Raw genomic sequence first — 18,114 nt, forward strand, 5'->3', positions numbered from 1 at the left:
TCTGTTTTTATTATTATTATTATTATTATTCTTTTGGGCTGGTTTTAATCTCCTAATTGAATTTGCATACACACAAATAAACATATTAATAATGTTCACGTTTCTCTCTGCATCATATTTTCCATCCTTTTGTCCCAATTTAAAATGATTGTGTCCACACACACTCATTAGACACAAGCAGACGGCCCTTCTGCCATGCAAGCTGCAGATCAGTGCACCCACAGCCCCAACGAACACCCTCTTACTCTGGGGAGTCAAACCCAGAACCAAAGCACCAACATTACCAACACCACTGGCTCCAGCGCCACCCGTTACCAGCCCCCGGCGTGCTGCGACATTCCCTGCGCCCTGATTGTGCAGCACTCCTACGAATCCAACAACCCCTCCGAAATCACCCCGAAAATGAGAATGACCACCTTCACTACTTCTCCTCCTACACCAAGGTTATACATACAATAGAAGTTAGTAAAGCCTGAAAAAGACACCGCACTAGTGGTGTTTAACGAGGGGAATCGATGGACATCAGGGAGTCGCTGTAAAACCTTTGGGCCCACAATGTAAAAAGGCTGGAAACAAAAGTACCTCTTTTTTTTAAAAACGTGTCTTTACTTGACATATTGCCAGTGGAATATGTCTGCATTTGTGCCCCACTGCCTCCAGAGGGCGCTGTGCGTCCATGTAGAGGAATGTGCAGCATCATCCCTCAGTAAGCAGTTGATGGCACCTGGAAGTTTTTAGGAAATCTCTCATTGAGATGAGATTTGTTTTGATTACAAGGACTTTAAACAAAGCATTTGCATTAAGTAGTGTTCAAATTTGTTTTCATATGTGATCTGATGGCGAGCCTGATAAAATGAGGGAAAATGTCACCTTCTTCCTTTTACCGTCGTCTTTGCTCGCTCCTTCCAGCCACCGTGCATACGCCGCACAATGACTATTTGTGACTCACTCCTTTTTTTTCCACCTCCATTCATTTGCATTGATACTAACTCTACCCACTTTGACACGTGTGTCCAACCTCTCGACACACCAACTTTAAGGAAAAAAACATTAGTGCCCCCTTCCTCCCCCCTCGTCCTTTCCTTTCTCCCACTGCCCCTCTTTTAGATGGGGGCACCACTGCTGGTCACTTCTGCTCGTGAGGTGTAAACAGTAGGGCCAGAGAGCCGTCCAGAACCCCCACAAAGGATACGGTCAGTAAATCTGCCTTTACCTCCAGCGATGTGACTCCCTTCCTCACCTAAACCCCTCCTCTGCGATAATCACCACAAAATCCTAAACACCGACGTCCACCACACCCTCTCCTGTGCACCATCCCTTCTTCTGAGACTCTTCAGAAAAAGTTTCTCCTAAAACCCAGAAGCACACTGCAACGCGTATGGTGACTGTGTACATGTGAAAGTACCGTAACTTCTCCTACTGATCCCATTTCCTCTTTAATATTTAAGCTGCTGTCATCCATTGCAATCTGAAATTCCCCGGCACTCACATCCACCCCTGCTAGCAGCAAAAGCATGAAACACCTCTCACTAAGTGTTACAATTTTTTAGTAGATAAGTTATTTATATGTAAAGACAATGTTTTTTGGTACATTTCTATAAGTTTCATTTATCCTATACTGTAAGTTTAGCAAAAAATTAAGTTTACTGTGCTTTAAAATGCTACGATTGGTAGAAATTATAAAGTATATTAAAATTTCTGCTCTGCGTAATGCAATCAATAAGCTAGAAAGTCTGCAATGAGGATTTATGACCCAAACTCACTTGACTAATGGTGACTAGGTGGCCATAATCCAATGCAGTGATAAGATTTGGTAAAAGTTTCATTAGTAGTATAATGTTGGATAGTTATGGTAAAGCTACAATTGGGATCACGGAGAACACTGCATGTCAGAAGTGTGTTTTCTCTGGATTCCTGATTATCTGCACTCCCTTAGAGACACTGTAGAAGTGTGTGTATGTTTCTTTTCCTGACCACAGCTCAGAGTGTGCTTCTCTATCCCTCTCCCCATTTCCCCCTCTCCTTATTTCCGGTCATTTCCATAATTTTCATGGCGACTCAATACTCTTTTTTTTTGTGTCATTTGCATTTTCACACTACTTGAATTAATCTTTTTTTTTTTGTACCACACGTGTGGTTTCACCGCGTTTGTATGCTGTCTTGCCTTATCTACATGCCATAATCTATGCTATCCTTTTTACTGAATGGATGGATGACATCCGTGTTTCTACAAATGTATTGCTCTATTTTCGTCATGGTGGTCCCTACCTCCTAACTCTTCTATATGCACCACCCTCACACCTTGCTCCTTTTATCCTTCTGTTTCGTCTATCCCATCCCGCTGCACCAATCTTCATTTCTTTCTTTCCTTCCACACCAAATATTCTTCCATCGCTTTTATTCCTACTCTTTAATATCTCCTCTTTTCGTCCATTTGTCATTGCCACATTCGTTCTCCTCCTTCCTTGCCCTTCCCCACTTGCAGGACGATAAGGAGATCGACCTGGAGCACCTACACCGCCGGGTTAACAGCTTGTGCACCGAGGATGAGAGCCCCCACAAGCAATTCTCCACCTCTTCCGTCGATTTAACCCCCCTGGATATGGATGCACTGCCTGCTGCCCGCCAGGCCCTGGAGCAGATCAGCGATTTCCGCAACACCCACATCACCACCACCACCTTCATCCCCGAGCAGATCCAGACCCTAAGCCGTAGCCTCTCTGCCAAAGCCGCCGCTGGGTTTTCTTCAGGTTTCGGTGGTGGCAGCGGTCTGCAGGACCACCGAACTGGTGGGGTTGGTCCCTTCAGACAAAGGGCCCCCAATGGTGGATTCTTCCGCAGCCCCATCAAAACAATGTCCTCCATCCCCTACCAGCCAACAGGTCCAGGACCCAACTTTGGATATGGCAATGATCCAGACAGGGGCACCTCCATATGAGGTGTTGCTATGGATGTAGGTGGTTCAGGAAGTAGGAATAGTTGGATCAGAATGGGGGGAGGAGGGCGTACAAGTCATGTGATGGTTGAACAAATAGGATAAAAATCTATGTAAAGAGGATTTTCTTCTGTTCTTAGTTTCTGCCTGGGTGTCCATCGGGGGTTATTTTGTATGTGAAGAAAACAAAGGAGGTGGAGGTCTGTTGGGGCACTCTTCATCCTCCTGCAAAGCGTACTGGTGAGGAGCAGGAAGGGAAGTCACTGGGAGGGATGGCGGGTGGGATAGGGTGTAATCTCTGCTTTATTGTTGTTGTTCTTGTGATTGTTTGGGAAATTATTTTGGGAGTTAGTCTAAAAGAAGACCCTTTTTACATTGATGTTTTATGAGGACTATCACGTTTAGTGAAAAATGGCTGAAACGACCTGATTTCCTTCTACTGTTTGAGCAGTTCTGGTTGAATGAGCCCAACACCAGAAAAGACGTTATCCATATCAGCTACAGACCTGTCGTCAGTGAAGGATTAGTTGTGACTTTAGCCATGAAACCACTTCCAGGGACTCGGAACTACAAGCAATGACCAGACAGTAATATAACGAAGGCAAATGTTGCCTTTAGTTCTGCTTCTTGCAACACAAAGGGTTCTGAAAAGGTCATGGATATTGAAGATTATGTTTCTCCAATATAACTTCGCCTTTTCACTCTTTGGGAGTATATGTTCCTTTATTTTTTGTCTTCTAGTGTTTTGTTTTTGTCTTTTTTTTCTGTACTTTGGGTTTAAATGTGTGATCATCTCCAAGATGATGCCCACACAGTGACCTGACCAGACTTAAGACTTTGCAGCTAAGCCCACAGTGATGCGCTGGTCCGAAAACTGCTGAAATGCCATGACAGTGGAAGAAAACGTCACTGTAAAATCACCAGTTTGGTGCATCAGTCTTAAACTACTTCTGCCATTTTGGTGCATCGGCCTGAAACTGTTTTCACCACTTTGATGCACATTAAACTCTGTTGATCCCTCTGCACTGTACCAGTGCCCACAGACCTGTAAGTGATTGTACGTAGCTCTTACCTTTTCTTTTCTCACTTGTATTGTGCTCTCTGCTTTTCGAGTCAAGGTGAGATCCTCCAGCCAGACTCCCAGAAGTGTGGTAAACGTGGACATTTAAAAAAAAGCAGCTGAAAGATTTACAAAACATAAAAGACAAGCTGAAAGACTTCACGGAGCTCATGCTTGTTCATGTCTTTTATTGGGTTTTGTTCTGAGAAAAAAAATTTAATCCGCGGAATGTGTTTTGGTCAGGAAGTACAAAAATAACATTGTTCTGAGCTGTCTAGTTGTTCTTTTTCTTTAAATATTATTTACAGAAAACTGAAAAAAACTGCTAAACAAGTGATGTAGTCTCTGGTTTTGCATCATCTAGTTATAACATTTGATTTCCTCTCTGTTTCTCTTACTTTTAGTGCTCCCACGCCCACGTTGTTTATAGGAAACAAGCTCATTCTGGAATCTCACATGACATTCAAGTTCATTAATCGTTTCTTATCGGGTGAAATTAGATAGAATTGGTGTTGAGGAAAAGCCATTGCAGGAACATTTTCAGTTTGAGCCCTAAATCAGCTGACTGTACCCTCCCAACTTAACCCGAAACATGTCCGTGTGCTGGGGTTAAGGCAATGCTTTAAAGAGATAGTGGTCATTAAAATCCAACAGGTCCAAGATACACCTCTAATTCCTATCTCTCTTGTTAAAGGTACTATTTATGTAACTTTTTAAAGTGCCGATGAATTAAAATCAAACCATTAAGGTGCATTTTTGGTTAAGGAATGGTGGTGGTACTCTCTGAGGGGGTTGGTATAATAGTCAAGGTTTTTTTTTTTGTTCCACTAACACTGTATTAATAATTGATAATGTCAATTGTTTAGAACAAGTTTTCAGTTTGCTATTTTGAAGCTAAAACTGCAAATTGTTCCGTGTGTAGAGAATTCAGTCGAGCCACAGTGTTTTGAAGCAAACGTTTTTAGGGTTTCTTTCATTATAATAGGTTACAGTCAGGCTACTGAATGGTAAATAGGACACATGCATTTAAAAAGTTATTTAGTATAAATAAAGAGACATTATAAAAATGTATATTTTACATGTTGATGCTATTTTTGTTTAACAAAAAGAGAAGACTATATCATGTTGAGCTTTAGTCTGGGATTGAGGAGTCACGTCAACGCCTTTGGTTTTCTCCCCATCCCGCCCATGGTAAACACATTTACACTAATCGTTTGCTTTATTTTTTAAGTCATTCTGAGTTTTTTTATTATGTTTTATTCTTTTATTTTGGCTAAATAACAAAATCTGGCAAGTTCACGAAAAAGAAAGCATGCACAAACTTGCTGTCTAGCTATCTGTTAACATTTTTAATTTCTTACATAGAACTACAAGATTTACTTAATAATTTTCAAAGGTTTATGATGTACAGTATTTAATATAGGCCTATTTTGTTGTATGTGTTGCATAATATTCAAAAACCGAACAAACTTGGGCCTCTGTTACAAGTGGCAAAGCTTTCTGTGTATAATTTGTCTAATAAACAGGTTTTCTACAGTGGGATGGTATTTGCTGTCTTTGCTAATCCAGACAACCATTCAATGAAGAAGATACATTTATTATAGGGTGCCTATAGGGGCGACGGTGGCACAGGAGCTAAGTGTTCGCCCCGTAATCGGAAGATTGCAGGTTCAAGCCCAGCTCAGTCTGTCGCTGTCGTTGTGTCCTTGGGCAAGACACTTAACCCACATTGCCTGCTGGTGGTGGTCGGAGGGACCGGTGGCGCCAGTGCTTGGCAGCCTCACCTCTGTCAGTGTGCCCCAGGGCAGCTGTGGCTACATTGTAGTTCATCACCATCAGTGTGTGAATGTGTGTGTGAATGGGTGAATGACTGATTGTGTTGTAAAGCGCCTTGGGGGGTTCCAGGACTCTAGAAGGTGCTATATCAAATACAGGCCATTTACCATTTACCAGTTATAGAGACATAAAGTGTCGCATCAAAATCATAACCATTTCATAATTTCTATTTAAACACAGTTTAGTTAACAAAAAATTGTATTTGTACAGAACTGTAGCGTTTTACATGAAATATTTTTATGTTAAGTGTTTTTAGCCTGGCAAGCCAGACTAAATAAATGTATTATTTAGTCTGGCCACACTCCATTGACGGCTCTCGGTTGTGGGGCGGGCTCTACCGTTGTCTTTCAAATGATCTCCGCATTCCACCGGACAATGAATGTGACATACTCTTGTTTCACTCTGTTGCATCATCCCACCCACCAGGCATATAGAGTGCCCTGATTGGCCCACAAAGCGGATAAAGCTCTGTGATTTGCTCACTAAGCAGATAGAGCACTATGATTGGCCCACCATTATGGACCAATCACAGCTCTTTATGTGTTTGAAACCCCTCTAGAGAGCTGTGATTGGCTAGCCAGAGTCCTGGTAGGAGCTGTGGAGGTTCCAATGGAGCATGCCTAGACCATTCTTTGCAAAGCAAGAATTTGGTCTAGTTCACTAGGCTAAAGTGTTTTCAGTTGCGTTGAAGAGGACGTATCATGCAAAACTCACATTTTGTATCCTTTTAGTTCTTTTTAAAAGTCACGCCTTGCCGGCAAGTCAGCATAATACTGCCACCACAGTGTGTTTTATGAACGCGGCATGGCATTACAGGAATTTTATGGCGTTTGTGCCACAAACAAAGCCAGAGAAGAGCCAGATGAGGTGGCTCAGGCATCTGATCTCCTGGACACCTCCCTGGTGAGGTTTTCTGAGCACACCCAACCGGAAGGAGACCTAAAGAAACACCCAGGAGACGCTGGAGGGACTATGTCTCTCGGCTGGCCAGGGAACATCTTAAGAACACCCGGGAAGAGATGGCCCAAGAGGCTGGGGAGAGGAAAGTCAGGGCCTCTTGACTTAGACTGTTGCCCCCGCGACCTGACTCCAGATAAGCAGAAGAAAATGGATGGATGGATCGTGCTGCAAATGCTTGGTCGTAATATTGCCGCAACGCCAGACTTGTGAATGCATATAATGCCTTGGCGCAACAGAGAGTGGTGTCATGATCACGTGGGGAGTTACTGCCGAGCTCCAGACGGCAACTATATTGAAAATGAAAGTAAATACGGGCATTAAGTTTTGCTTTTGTAAACAGAACCAGCTAAGATGATAAACTGGACCGATACAGAGCTCCGGGAGCTTCTCTCCATTAGAGCTGATGGTCAAATCACCAGACTGCTCAGGGACTGTGAAGGACAGACACCTTTAGGAGCGGCTTGTTAAAAAAACAATGAGCGTGGCTTCGATCACAATAAAAAGCAAGTTATGTCCAAGTTAAACAGAAGTCTGCTGCAGCGCAGAGACCGCTCCATACCCCCTTTATACCACCATTACATAATCTTTTGTAAAAACATGATTGCTCAATATTACTGCCACGATCTGACCATTTAGAAACTACATAAGGCTCCCAGGTGCCGGCTCGGAGTTGCGAAGTAATTGGTGGCATTGTTTTCTAAAAGAGGCTTCTGTGTTGACATGTGCGTCTCTAACGCCTCTGTTAAACGTAACCAAACCTGTCCATCCATTTAGTAAGTAAGTCAATTTTATGTATATAGCACTTATCACAGACAGAATCACAAAGTGCTTCACATAGATCAAAATAAAAATGTCATAAAATCAAAATGCTCTCAAAACAGAATCAGATTAACATCAGAGAAAATAAAGTCATAAAATTATAAATTTTCATAAACAGATGAAAGATTAAAATTTTGAGTTAAAAATAAGAAAATAAAAGGTTTTAGTTAAAAGCAGTTTTAAATAAAAGGGTCTTTAGCTGTTTTTTAAAAGTATCCAGACTGTCAATGCTACGTAAGGACAAAGGGAGATCATTCCAGAGCCGGGGTGCAACAGTCTGGAAGAAGTGATCACCTCACTTTTGTATCTGGTCTTTGGAACTTCTAGAAGGTTCTGGTGGGTGGACCCAGCCGGATTATATAAATGGACTACACTAGACAGGCTGCACGTGCCTGGTTTGCCTTTGCGTTAATCCGGCTCTGGGTGGACCTGAGGGCTCGGGTTGGAGCATAAGGCTTTAACAGTTCAGTAATATAGGGAGGAGCTTGACCTTGCAGAGCATTGAAAGTTAGTCAGGATTCTAAAATGAACTCTAAAGTTAACGGGTAACCAGTGCAGAGACATCAGAATAGGAGTGATGTGAGCTCTTCGGTTTGCTCCAGTTAGGAGCCCCGCTGCAGAGTTCTGGACCAAATGAAGGCAGCCAAGGGCTTTTTTGTTAAAACAAGTGAAAAGTGTGTTACAGTAATCTAGACGGGAGGAGATAAAGGCATGGATAACTATTTCAAGTTCAGTATTAGTGTGCGGTTTTAGGAAATATGTACCTAAAACAAACCGTTTCATAAGTCCCGGTTTGAGACATCAAAAATGTGGAAATTAGACTAGAACCACCTCTCACTTTCAAGAGAGAGCTTCTAGTAGAGGAATAATCTGAGCCCCTCCCAGATATTGGAGCTTCAATCCAATCCAATCCAATTTTATTTATAAAGCGCATTCACAAGGCATTACAACCAAACAAGGCGCTGTACACTAAAGATGTTAGTTAATCAAACCGGCGGTATACAAACATGTCGAACACAGATAAAAGATAAAAAGGAAATACAACAAAATTCCCAAAAATAACAGCTAAAAATCAATAAGACACAGGCTGAAAAAAAATTAGAAAAACATTTTAAAAAAGAACCTCAATAGTATGGAAGTTGATATTGTAAAGTCCATTTTTAAACAATGCAGATGTAAGTGATGGTCATAATTATGTGGTATAAGCTAGGTTGAAGTAGTAAGTTTTCAAGCGTGATTTAAAAATGCTAGCTTCTCAGTTTAGCGACTTGAATGAGGTGGGTGGGCGTAGCCAGCTTCTGCTTTTTTTCTTAAGGTGACAGAGCCCTAAAATGACTCATTCTGAAAGGTACTGAAAATGTCAAGAATAAAACTTATAAAATCACTTTATGTGAGAGGGGTTTTGTGCAGAGAACTCCATCATCATGTTTGGTATGGACCATAAAACACAGCTCAGTAAAATAAAGGGAACACTTAAACAACACAATGTAACTTCAAGTCAATCACACTTAAGTGAAATCAAACTGTCCACTGATTGAAAACATCACATGCTGTTGTGTAAATGGAATATACAGGTGGAAATTATAGGCAGTTAGCAAGGCATCCCCAATAAAGGAGTGGTTTTGCAGGCGGTGACCACAGACCACTTCCCAGTTCCTATGCCTTCTGGCTGATGTTTTGGTCACTTTTGAATGTTGCCGAACAGGGTACGAATTTCCCAGAAGCTCAAAGGGGAGCCTAGTGAGACGGGGACGGGGGGGGGGGGGGGGGGGGGGGGGGGGGCTTAATTCTTGCCTCAGCCCCCAAAATGCCTCAAAACGGCACTGAGTGAGGGACCGAGTTTTGAAGGTGATCTGAATTGTATCAAATATATAAATATTAGATGCTTATAAAGTATTGCTTTAGAGCAGCCTTTCTCAAATGGGGGTACGCGTACCCCTGGGGGTATGTAAAGAAACTCCAGGGGGTACATGAGAAAATGTACATTCATTAAAAGAAATAATATCCATGGAAAATCTTTTAAAAATAATTTAATGAATATTTTAGGAAAATATAAGTAAAAGTTCGTAAAATGTGTTTTATATTCAGTAGAAGTAAGCTAAATTCATTATCCCCAAATTCCCAGAGTCTCCCCCCATACCAGGATGGTTAACTCCAACCTGTCATATAACGCCTGGCATCACCAGTCAGTCACTTGGATCAGCGACGGGCACGTGGCTGAAGCGCAGCAGCAATTCTTTAGCAAACACGGAGGGACAAGTGGCCAAGAAGGCCAAACCAGAGCCGACAAAATTCTGGCTGTATCTTGAAGATTATGTTTTATTTGGATTTACTTCCACAAGTTGCAACCCACCCAAGGCACCGTGTTTTTTCTGTGGGGAGCATGGATCAAATTTTCACTTTTTTGGGGGGGGGGGGGTCTTTACAGTATGCTCTAATGGGAAACAGGCTTCAACACAAACAATTGTTTTCCGCTTGGTCCTAGAGCTCAACCAGTGTCAATTTAATAAAGCGTAATATTGTTTTTGGATGGTAAAAAGTGCAGGGGTCAAAACTTGACTTTGGAAAAAGTGGGGGGGACATGCCCCCCCGTCCCCCCATGGTGGGGAGAAATTAGCTAACGACACTGATCAGAGAAGCAGACTGTGTCTAGAAAAGAGCTTTATCACAGCAGTTGCCTCCCTGCCACCAAGGAAGAAAAAGATACTCAGTGAAGCCCAAGCCCAAGTGTCTCACTAAAAAGTCTGTAAGGTAAAAACACTCCGTTCAGTGCAGTAATGTTAAGATTTCAGTGTTCTTGTTGATTTTTAAAAATATATTTTGAGATTCACATTTTTTTTAGCAATTGTTGTTATTTAAAATGGCGTTAATGATTTATTTTAGAGAACAGATATACTATGATCCCAAAAGAGAACACTTTATGTTGATATGTTTTTATGAGCACAAATCTTTAATTATAATTAGCTTAATCATTTCTTTGGCCTGTATTTGATAAATATTTTTAAATATTTCTAGTTATATATATATTTTTTCAAAATTGCTCAAGAGATACTACAAAAAATGTGCAGTGTTTTGCACATTTATGGATTTTTCAATGGGTAATCTTATGGTTTTAAATAGTTTTATGGTGACTGTTTTCAATTAATTAATTAGAATCACATTTTAGTGATGAAAAATATTTCCATTACATTTAGTTATGGAGTATTAACATTTAAAATATTCAAAATAGTTTTTTTTTTTCAAATGGTTAAATTTTGTACTTATCAGTTTCAAAGTTTAATAAATCAGTCACTGAAGGCACCGTGCTCTATTTAAGGTCTTTTGTTTTTTACAACCAAAAATGTTTTTGCTCTGATTAGGGGTACTTGGCTGATAAAAATATTTCACGGGGCTACATCAGTGAAAAAAGGTTGAGTACCACTGGAGTAGACCAAACATGACACTGCAAAAATAGTCACACTTTCAGTCTGGAAATTGGTAAAATGAGGAAAATGTGACAATATGAAAAGTATGTTATGGATTCTGCTGAAATAAATGACAGAAGAGCAAGAAGCAAGAGATGAATGAAACTTAAAACATTGAGCACAAACTTTCTATCACACCACTTAAAAAATTTATTGTTTCTCTGAATATAAGAACAAGACTGAGCTACACGTCTGTCTGTGGCTAAAATAAACCTTTTGCACACAGAGCAGATAAGCACTTTTCTTCAGCCGGAAAACCACACACACACACACACACACAGACACACACACACACACTAGAGGTGGGAAAAATGATCGATTCTAAGATGCGTCGCGATTCAGCCGTGCATGATTCCGCATCGATGCAGCAACATGACATAATGAGATTTTCTCCCTATGTCTATGTCGGGGGTCGGCAACCCGCGGCTCTGGAGCCGCATGCGGCTCTTCCATCCATCTGATGCGGCTCTCTTTGCTTGTAAAATAATGAATGGATATTTAAATAAAATGCTTTATATTTTACTGCATTAATTTTACATCTGTATGCCAATTCTAAATGTAAAGATTGTCTGCGTAAACCTGAACAGTTCCAACCCGGTCTTACTGTGAGACCGGGTTGACGGGTCACGCTTGTGCGTAATCATAGGTGCTTCCTGAGCTGAAGAGGATGTGAGATTCTGGGATTCTCCTCAGACGGCTCCTGGATGTGTCCCCACATTGGAGAAAGGAACAAGCACTATTCAGCCAAAGTTTCATAATAAGGGAACATTTTCTAAGTGACAAGTCTCGCTTCAGTCGAAGGAATCTTCCTGCATGCGCTCTGGTTCTGCGACGCTCTCCAAGCCCCTCTTCACATCTTCGGCTCGCTGTGCACCGTACGTGCGAGCTGACAGTGGGCTGCGCTGAGCAGTGTCCAGCTCAGATGTTCAGATGGGAATCATTTCTTGAGTGATTTAGCTACATCTGCGATGTGCGAAACGAATAAAATGTCAGTTCGTCTGCATGCGTCGGGGTAATTCTTTCTATTCTTTCTCCGTCAAAATAAACGGTCAAATACGGGAACTGTTCGGTCAACACAACACAAGCCCTGCTTTTAACTGTTTTGTCTTCTTGTGAAAATTGTTACAAATTTAACTTGATTAACACCAGAGCCAGGCGCACTGCGCCGTTATCTCCGTCACTGTAAATGAGGGAAAAACAAAATGATTGGATCCTTTTCTGACCTTCCCCACCTACAAAGTTTAATTACAACAATCAAACGTGACAGAGCCTGGATTTGTATTCTGAACAGTCTAAACATGTTTTAAAAAGAAACGTGTGACAAAAGTGTCACCTGCTCAGTAAAACCACCAACAGGGTGAAAAATACCAAAATATTGAAGGCAGAGACGGGCTACAACTTCTGGATCCACTTTATATAAATCGTTTTATTGATTATCGTCTTATGAAAGATAACTTTGACGTACACGAGCGACCGGTACCAGCTGCTGTCACCTGTTGTGAGCAGCTCTCTGCTATCTGAGGGTAGGCCCCGCCCACAACGCTGCGGCTGCTGTGGCTCCCAGTGTTTTCTTTACTGTGGGAAATGGGTAATGATGGCTCTTTGATGGGAACAGGTTGCCGACCCCTGGTCTATGTCTATGCAGGACAATAAAGTTTTGAGGTTTTATAATTACTTCTGGGGGCAGAGTTGCAATGACATGTGCACCGCGTTGCCCTAGCGCCAATTTAAAACAGAAAAGGCAGACAGGGATACAGGGCCAACATTACCAGTAATCAAAGATGTACCCGTTACATTTAAATCGGATGTCTGGGCTAATTTTGGTTTTGGGATCCTGGATGTGAAAGAATCACTTAACACAGTATTTGTTTACTATTTTTAAGTTCAGTAATATTCTATCTTAATGCTGCTCTACCGAAAACATTATTTCTTATATTATTTAAGTAATTATAGGCAGCACACTTTTAAAAGTATTGCTCACTATAGTGAATAGATGAATGTTCTGTTTTTCAGGGGATTTTGAAATCAAAAAGAAATTGAAAACTATTCTATTGCTTTTATTAAGTAATGAAAATTTTTGTGTGAAGAATCGTGATGCATTTCAGACTCAAATCGAATCTTTAGGCAGATAATCGGAATCGGATCGAATCGTGAGGCAGGTAGAGATGCACACCACTAACACACACACACACACATCCATAAATAGACATGGTCAGAGCTGACCTAATATATTTTATGAAAGCCCATCAGGACTCAACGTGACTAGCTCAGATGTTACACAAACTCACATAAACTCAGACACATTTAATTCCATGCGGTACACACACATGCATCTGCACACAGAGACACACACTTCTCATAAAATAACTAGCTCAGATCTGTGTTTACCTCCTACACAAAAATGTCCCTCCCCCACACACTCACGTGCAAAAACAAATCAAGTACAGTGCTGAGTAGGATTTCCAGAACTAGGTATTGAGCATTAAAACAAAGCCACTCGCGCAGAGAAAGTTTAAAAAGCCGTGGGGAAAAGGAGATAAAAGAGGGAAGGGTGAGAGGACTGCGCAGACAAAGACTCAAAACAGGGAAACTCCCTCCTCTTCTAAAGGCGGAGGACAAAAACCAAAGAGAGCACCAGCAGGATTCCATCACAGCCTGCAAAACCAAACCTCTCCTCAGCCATTAATTAATTTCCATCAAGGCTTCAGTCACTTTGCACCTACATCATTTTACAGTCGATGCGGAATGTAAAGAGGAAGACTATGGACAATTAGACGGATGTGAAAAGAAAGCATCTGCTTGAAAGATTGCTGAGAGAAAATCTGGTGGACAAAATAAAAAATAGGTCAGTAAGAGGTAAGAGTGCATTTGCTCTGGTGTTGCGTCTCTTCTGCATGTTTTTAGCTGCAAACCCGTTTTAAAAACAAAATAAGCTCATCCATTATTAAAGTCTTGCACATTTGAATTTAAATTATTTGCGAGAAAGAGTTTCTTTTTCACCCTGAATGCTTTGACTCATTCAGGTAACCATGGAAGCAGCAGGATCACCATGGAGGAATTTTGTCTTGTTTACACTGATGTTTCCAGTAATACTGGAGGTCCACAGGGTCCTGGGCTGTCGGCTTGGCACCGGACCAGAGTGTGAGAAGGCTCCTTTTGTTCCAGGCCACAACTTGGCTGGGGAGGGGTTTGATATAGTGCGACTGCGTCGAACTGGAGCGTATGTCATTAACGTCAAAGCTCATCTGGATGACAACCACACCTGCACGCTATGTCCAAACAGATTCCAGAATGGACAGGTGAAAACTGCATAACCTGCTGCTTGAATTTATCATTTCACTCCTCATGCAGTGCACTTTACACTCCAGTTCCAAACCCTTCATTTCCCATAATTCCATCCTGCTGCTCTGTACTTGTCTTAAATATTGCTGTTCTTCTCCACCCTCAGATTCAGAGGCTCCCCGCCGCAGTGCTTGACTGGCGCCCCTTCAGCCGCTGCAGTAAGCAGCTTTCCAGTGCGCTCCACCACTCTGTGGACTCCCTGCTGCGCAGCTCCAACTCACTGGTCAACAACAACTGGGGTTTGGGGTTGAGCCTCTCCATGATCGGCCAGGCAGTGCTTGGAGGAAGCCGCTCAGATTTGGCAAAGTTTGCTCGCTCACAGCACAGTGTGGACAAAGCTACATTTGCCATTCATGAAATTAGCTGCTCCTACTACAGGTAAATTGTTGGATGCATGGGGTCCTTCTGTGCAAAGAAGTATAAAATACAGGACAAAGATTGCACAACATTTTAAAGAAATTACCTTGAAAGGCAACAAAAAGATGTAGAAAGACAAAGAAACATTGCTGCAAGAACAAAGATTAGTTTTAGCTTGGCAAACCAGACTACCGTAATTTCTGGACTATAGAGGTCCGGACGTCACGTGACTCTCAGAGATTAGACGCCATGTTGGCAGGCAACAAAGGTAAACAAAATGAACGGGATCGGCTTGGATTTTACTTCGTCGGAGTTTACTTCACACTTTAAAACCGAAGGAATCGTTTTATAGTCAGAAACTAAATAGACTAAACATCTCCGACCCTTACCGTGCCCCTGGGATACTTTTTTAAAATGCCAGAAGCTGTCGGAGCGGACCCGGCCAGGGAACACCTTGGGATTCCCCTGGAGGAGTTGGCCCAAGTGGCTGGGGAAAGGGAAGTCTGGGCCTCTCGACTTAGGCTACTGCCACCGCAACCCGACTCCGGATAAGCGGATGAAAATAACATAGCTTTACATGTAAGTAGTTTAAATAGAGTGCTGTTTGAATGTATAAACTGAACCCCAAGAGAAATCACTAGTCTGATTGTTTTCCGTGAATAAAATAAATATGTCAGGCAGGAGCGTCTCAGGATCTGTCTGAGATCTGTCTCGGTGAGACAGATAATAGCAATCCAAAGTGCTTTTTATGTGTGATCTGACAATTGATCAACCATTGCTTAAAAATTAAATACAGCTTAGCCGGTTAATTGCTGTGATCATAAAACACGTAAACGGCAGCACGCAGAACTCACGAGGCTCACGTTTTACGTGACGTTTACTTGTTGCTATGAGTAATAAGACAGAAAAGGCCAAAATAAGTTTAGGAAGCCCACTAAGAATCGTAATAAAAGCATTTAAAATAAATACCATACACAGTTGAGGAAACGTTGGTTTAAGTACCTGATATGAAGCGGTCGCTGCATAAGTGAAAACCTTTACTCTCGGGGTCCCACAGCTTCATTTTAGCCCGGTCACTAGCGCGTTTTATTACAATGATCACACGTTTGCGGCTCTCCGGATCTTGGGGAATCCTGCAGATGGCTCATTCCTTATGTCGTCCGCGTGTGTTCTGCATCGTGGGGCACAACAGGAATCTACCATATTTCCCGTTTGATTGAGTTTTCTGACAATAACAAATAGTCCAGCTGCGGGCTTCTGCCTGCCAAGATGGCACCGTTTCGATTTGAACTGTTGCATGCCGGGAGAAGTGACGTCAACTCCCGGAGCTCAATATAAGCCGTACCGGGCTAAAGGCCACAGATGTCTTCTGAATTGAAAACGTAGTTTAACTGAACGTAACTGAACTGATCGGTATCAAACAAAACAGAAAAGTGATTGGTTTATTCATCGTCCTCCTGCGCACTGAAACCACTGAAGTCTTCTTCTTCAGTGTCGAAGTTGAACAGCCTCAGAAGAGCTTCGTCACACACCTTTTCTGTGGCGATGTCAGTGTCGCTCTCCGTGTTGCTGTCATCATCCCGGGGTGGAGCTGGGAAAACAAGCAGCGCCGTTTTACTGTGAAAAAAAAATCGTCCTGGGCGCTTTCCGTAGCTCTCCTTTAACCATTCCTTCATTAGACTTTCCAGCATCCATCCTTTCTGGTTGACCAAAGCCGCAACTCATTATAAGCCACATGGTTCAAAGCGTGGGAAAAAGTAGCGGCTTATAGTCCGGAAAATATGGTAAATAATTATATTATTTAAACTTTGCAAAGCAAGAATTTGGTCTAGATCACTCGGTCAAAGATTTAAAGGAAGAGAACAAAATCAACACTGAATGTGTTATCACAATAAGTCTACATGCTTGCAAACTTTGCAACATCTTTCCATTAAGGAAATAACCGTCTTTGTTGCAAATAAAATCCAGGCTATGCAACCATGGTGTTTGCTTTTGTAGCTACAGGCTGGCCGATCATCCCCAGCTGAGTGCAGAGTTCACCAAGCATCTGAAGAGACTCCCGCAGAGTTTAGACACAGTCCAGAACAAAGCCCTGTACAGACGGCTCATAGACACCTACGGGACACACTATATACATCAGGTCAGAGAAACTAGCTGGATACACACAAGTTTCTGTTGCAGCTTATAAGACCTGCTGCTGAAAACGTTTAAGATGCCGTAAATCTTTACTGAGCTACTTTTGTTTTTTAGGTCCAGCTTGGAGGTAAAGTGAGGCGAATCACCGCCTTCAGGACATGCTTGGCCACTCTGAAGGGGTTCTCAGAGTCTGAAATCAAAAACTGCCTGAATCTTGAACTCCGCATGGCTCTGGGTTTTCTCCCCGCCAATGCATCCTTCTCCAACAAGTGTGACAACCTCCTGAAGGGGAATCTTAGCATGGGGTTCTACCAGGGCTTCATGACACATAAGATTGAGGTCACTGGAGGGGAGAAGTATTTTCCTGACATCCTCTACCAGCAAGATCCATCCGAAGCATACCACAGCTGGATAAACAGCCTCCACGACAACCCAGACGTGGTTTCTTATGCCATCTTCCCGCTGCACCATCTGGTGGAGGACACAGAAATCAGTGCTAACCTGAGAAGCATGGTCACCGATTACATCAAAGAGAACCAGTTGGAAGAACAGCACGGTGTGAAGAATTGCTCCCCGACTCCCAACTTGGATCACAACTGCTGCCCTTTGAGAGCCAGCAGAGGAACTCTGAGGCTGGAAATGCACAGAGCAGCAGGGCTGAGGGCCGACACCTTCACAAAACAGACGCGTACGTTAAGATCTTCTATGGCGGCATTTACGAAGAGACTGAAACAGTGATGGACAACAATGACCCAGTATGGAACGCTACGTATGATTTTGGTTCAGTGGAGATGGGTCAGGACCTGAGGCTGGAAGTCTGGGACAGGGATGTGCTTTATAATGATGTAGCAGGGATATGTGTTGTTTATCCAGAGAAGGGGACCCATTCTTTAAGCTGTCAGCTACGTAAAGGAGTTCTTTATTTCACTTACACCGTAACATGTGATGCCCATCTGACAGGGTTCAGGTGTGGACGATATTCTCCAAATGCAGAGTAAACTGGATTGCCAAAATTGCCAATCAGTCTGTAGTGTCACTTTGGTCACAGTCAGACCTCTGGGGAAGAGGTCTGGGAAAAAAAGTCACCTCAGAACAGAAAACTCATATGTGACCCATGTGTGAAATCAAATTCTGGTCCTGTACCCGACTATACTGACCCTAATGTGTAAGCGCCATGTGGCAATGATGTGGATCGGTGCTCAGTC

The 18,114-nt window shown here is 42.4% G+C and overlaps 1 protein-coding gene and 1 pseudogene across 4 annotated transcripts in view; both read left to right on the forward strand.

The window, feature by feature from the left end:
• Positions 1-5,537, forward strand: part of grid2 (glutamate receptor, ionotropic, delta 2) — an 812,001-nt gene extending 806,464 nt beyond the window's left edge. For 3 of the 4 annotated variants that reach the window (XM_070546132.1, XM_070546133.1, XM_070546129.1), the window contains one exon: positions 2,486-5,537. In XM_070546132.1, the coding sequence (XP_070402233.1) occupies positions 2,486-2,938 (453 nt within the window). In that variant the 3' untranslated portion in view covers positions 2,939-5,537. Of the gene's footprint in view, positions 1-171; positions 444-2,485 lie in introns of all 4 variants that reach the window. The other variant, XM_070546131.1, reaches the window with a different exon arrangement.
• An 8,193-nt stretch (positions 5,538-13,730) lies between these two features.
• Positions 13,731-18,033, forward strand: LOC129155656 (perforin-1-like; annotated as a pseudogene).
• The last annotated feature ends 81 nt before the right edge of the window (positions 18,034-18,114 follow it).

Source organism: Nothobranchius furzeri, chromosome 17 (genome assembly GCF_043380555.1).
Source record: "Nothobranchius furzeri strain GRZ-AD chromosome 17, NfurGRZ-RIMD1, whole genome shotgun sequence".
In the NCBI taxonomy this organism is placed as follows: domain Eukaryota; kingdom Metazoa; phylum Chordata; class Actinopteri; order Cyprinodontiformes; family Nothobranchiidae; genus Nothobranchius; species Nothobranchius furzeri.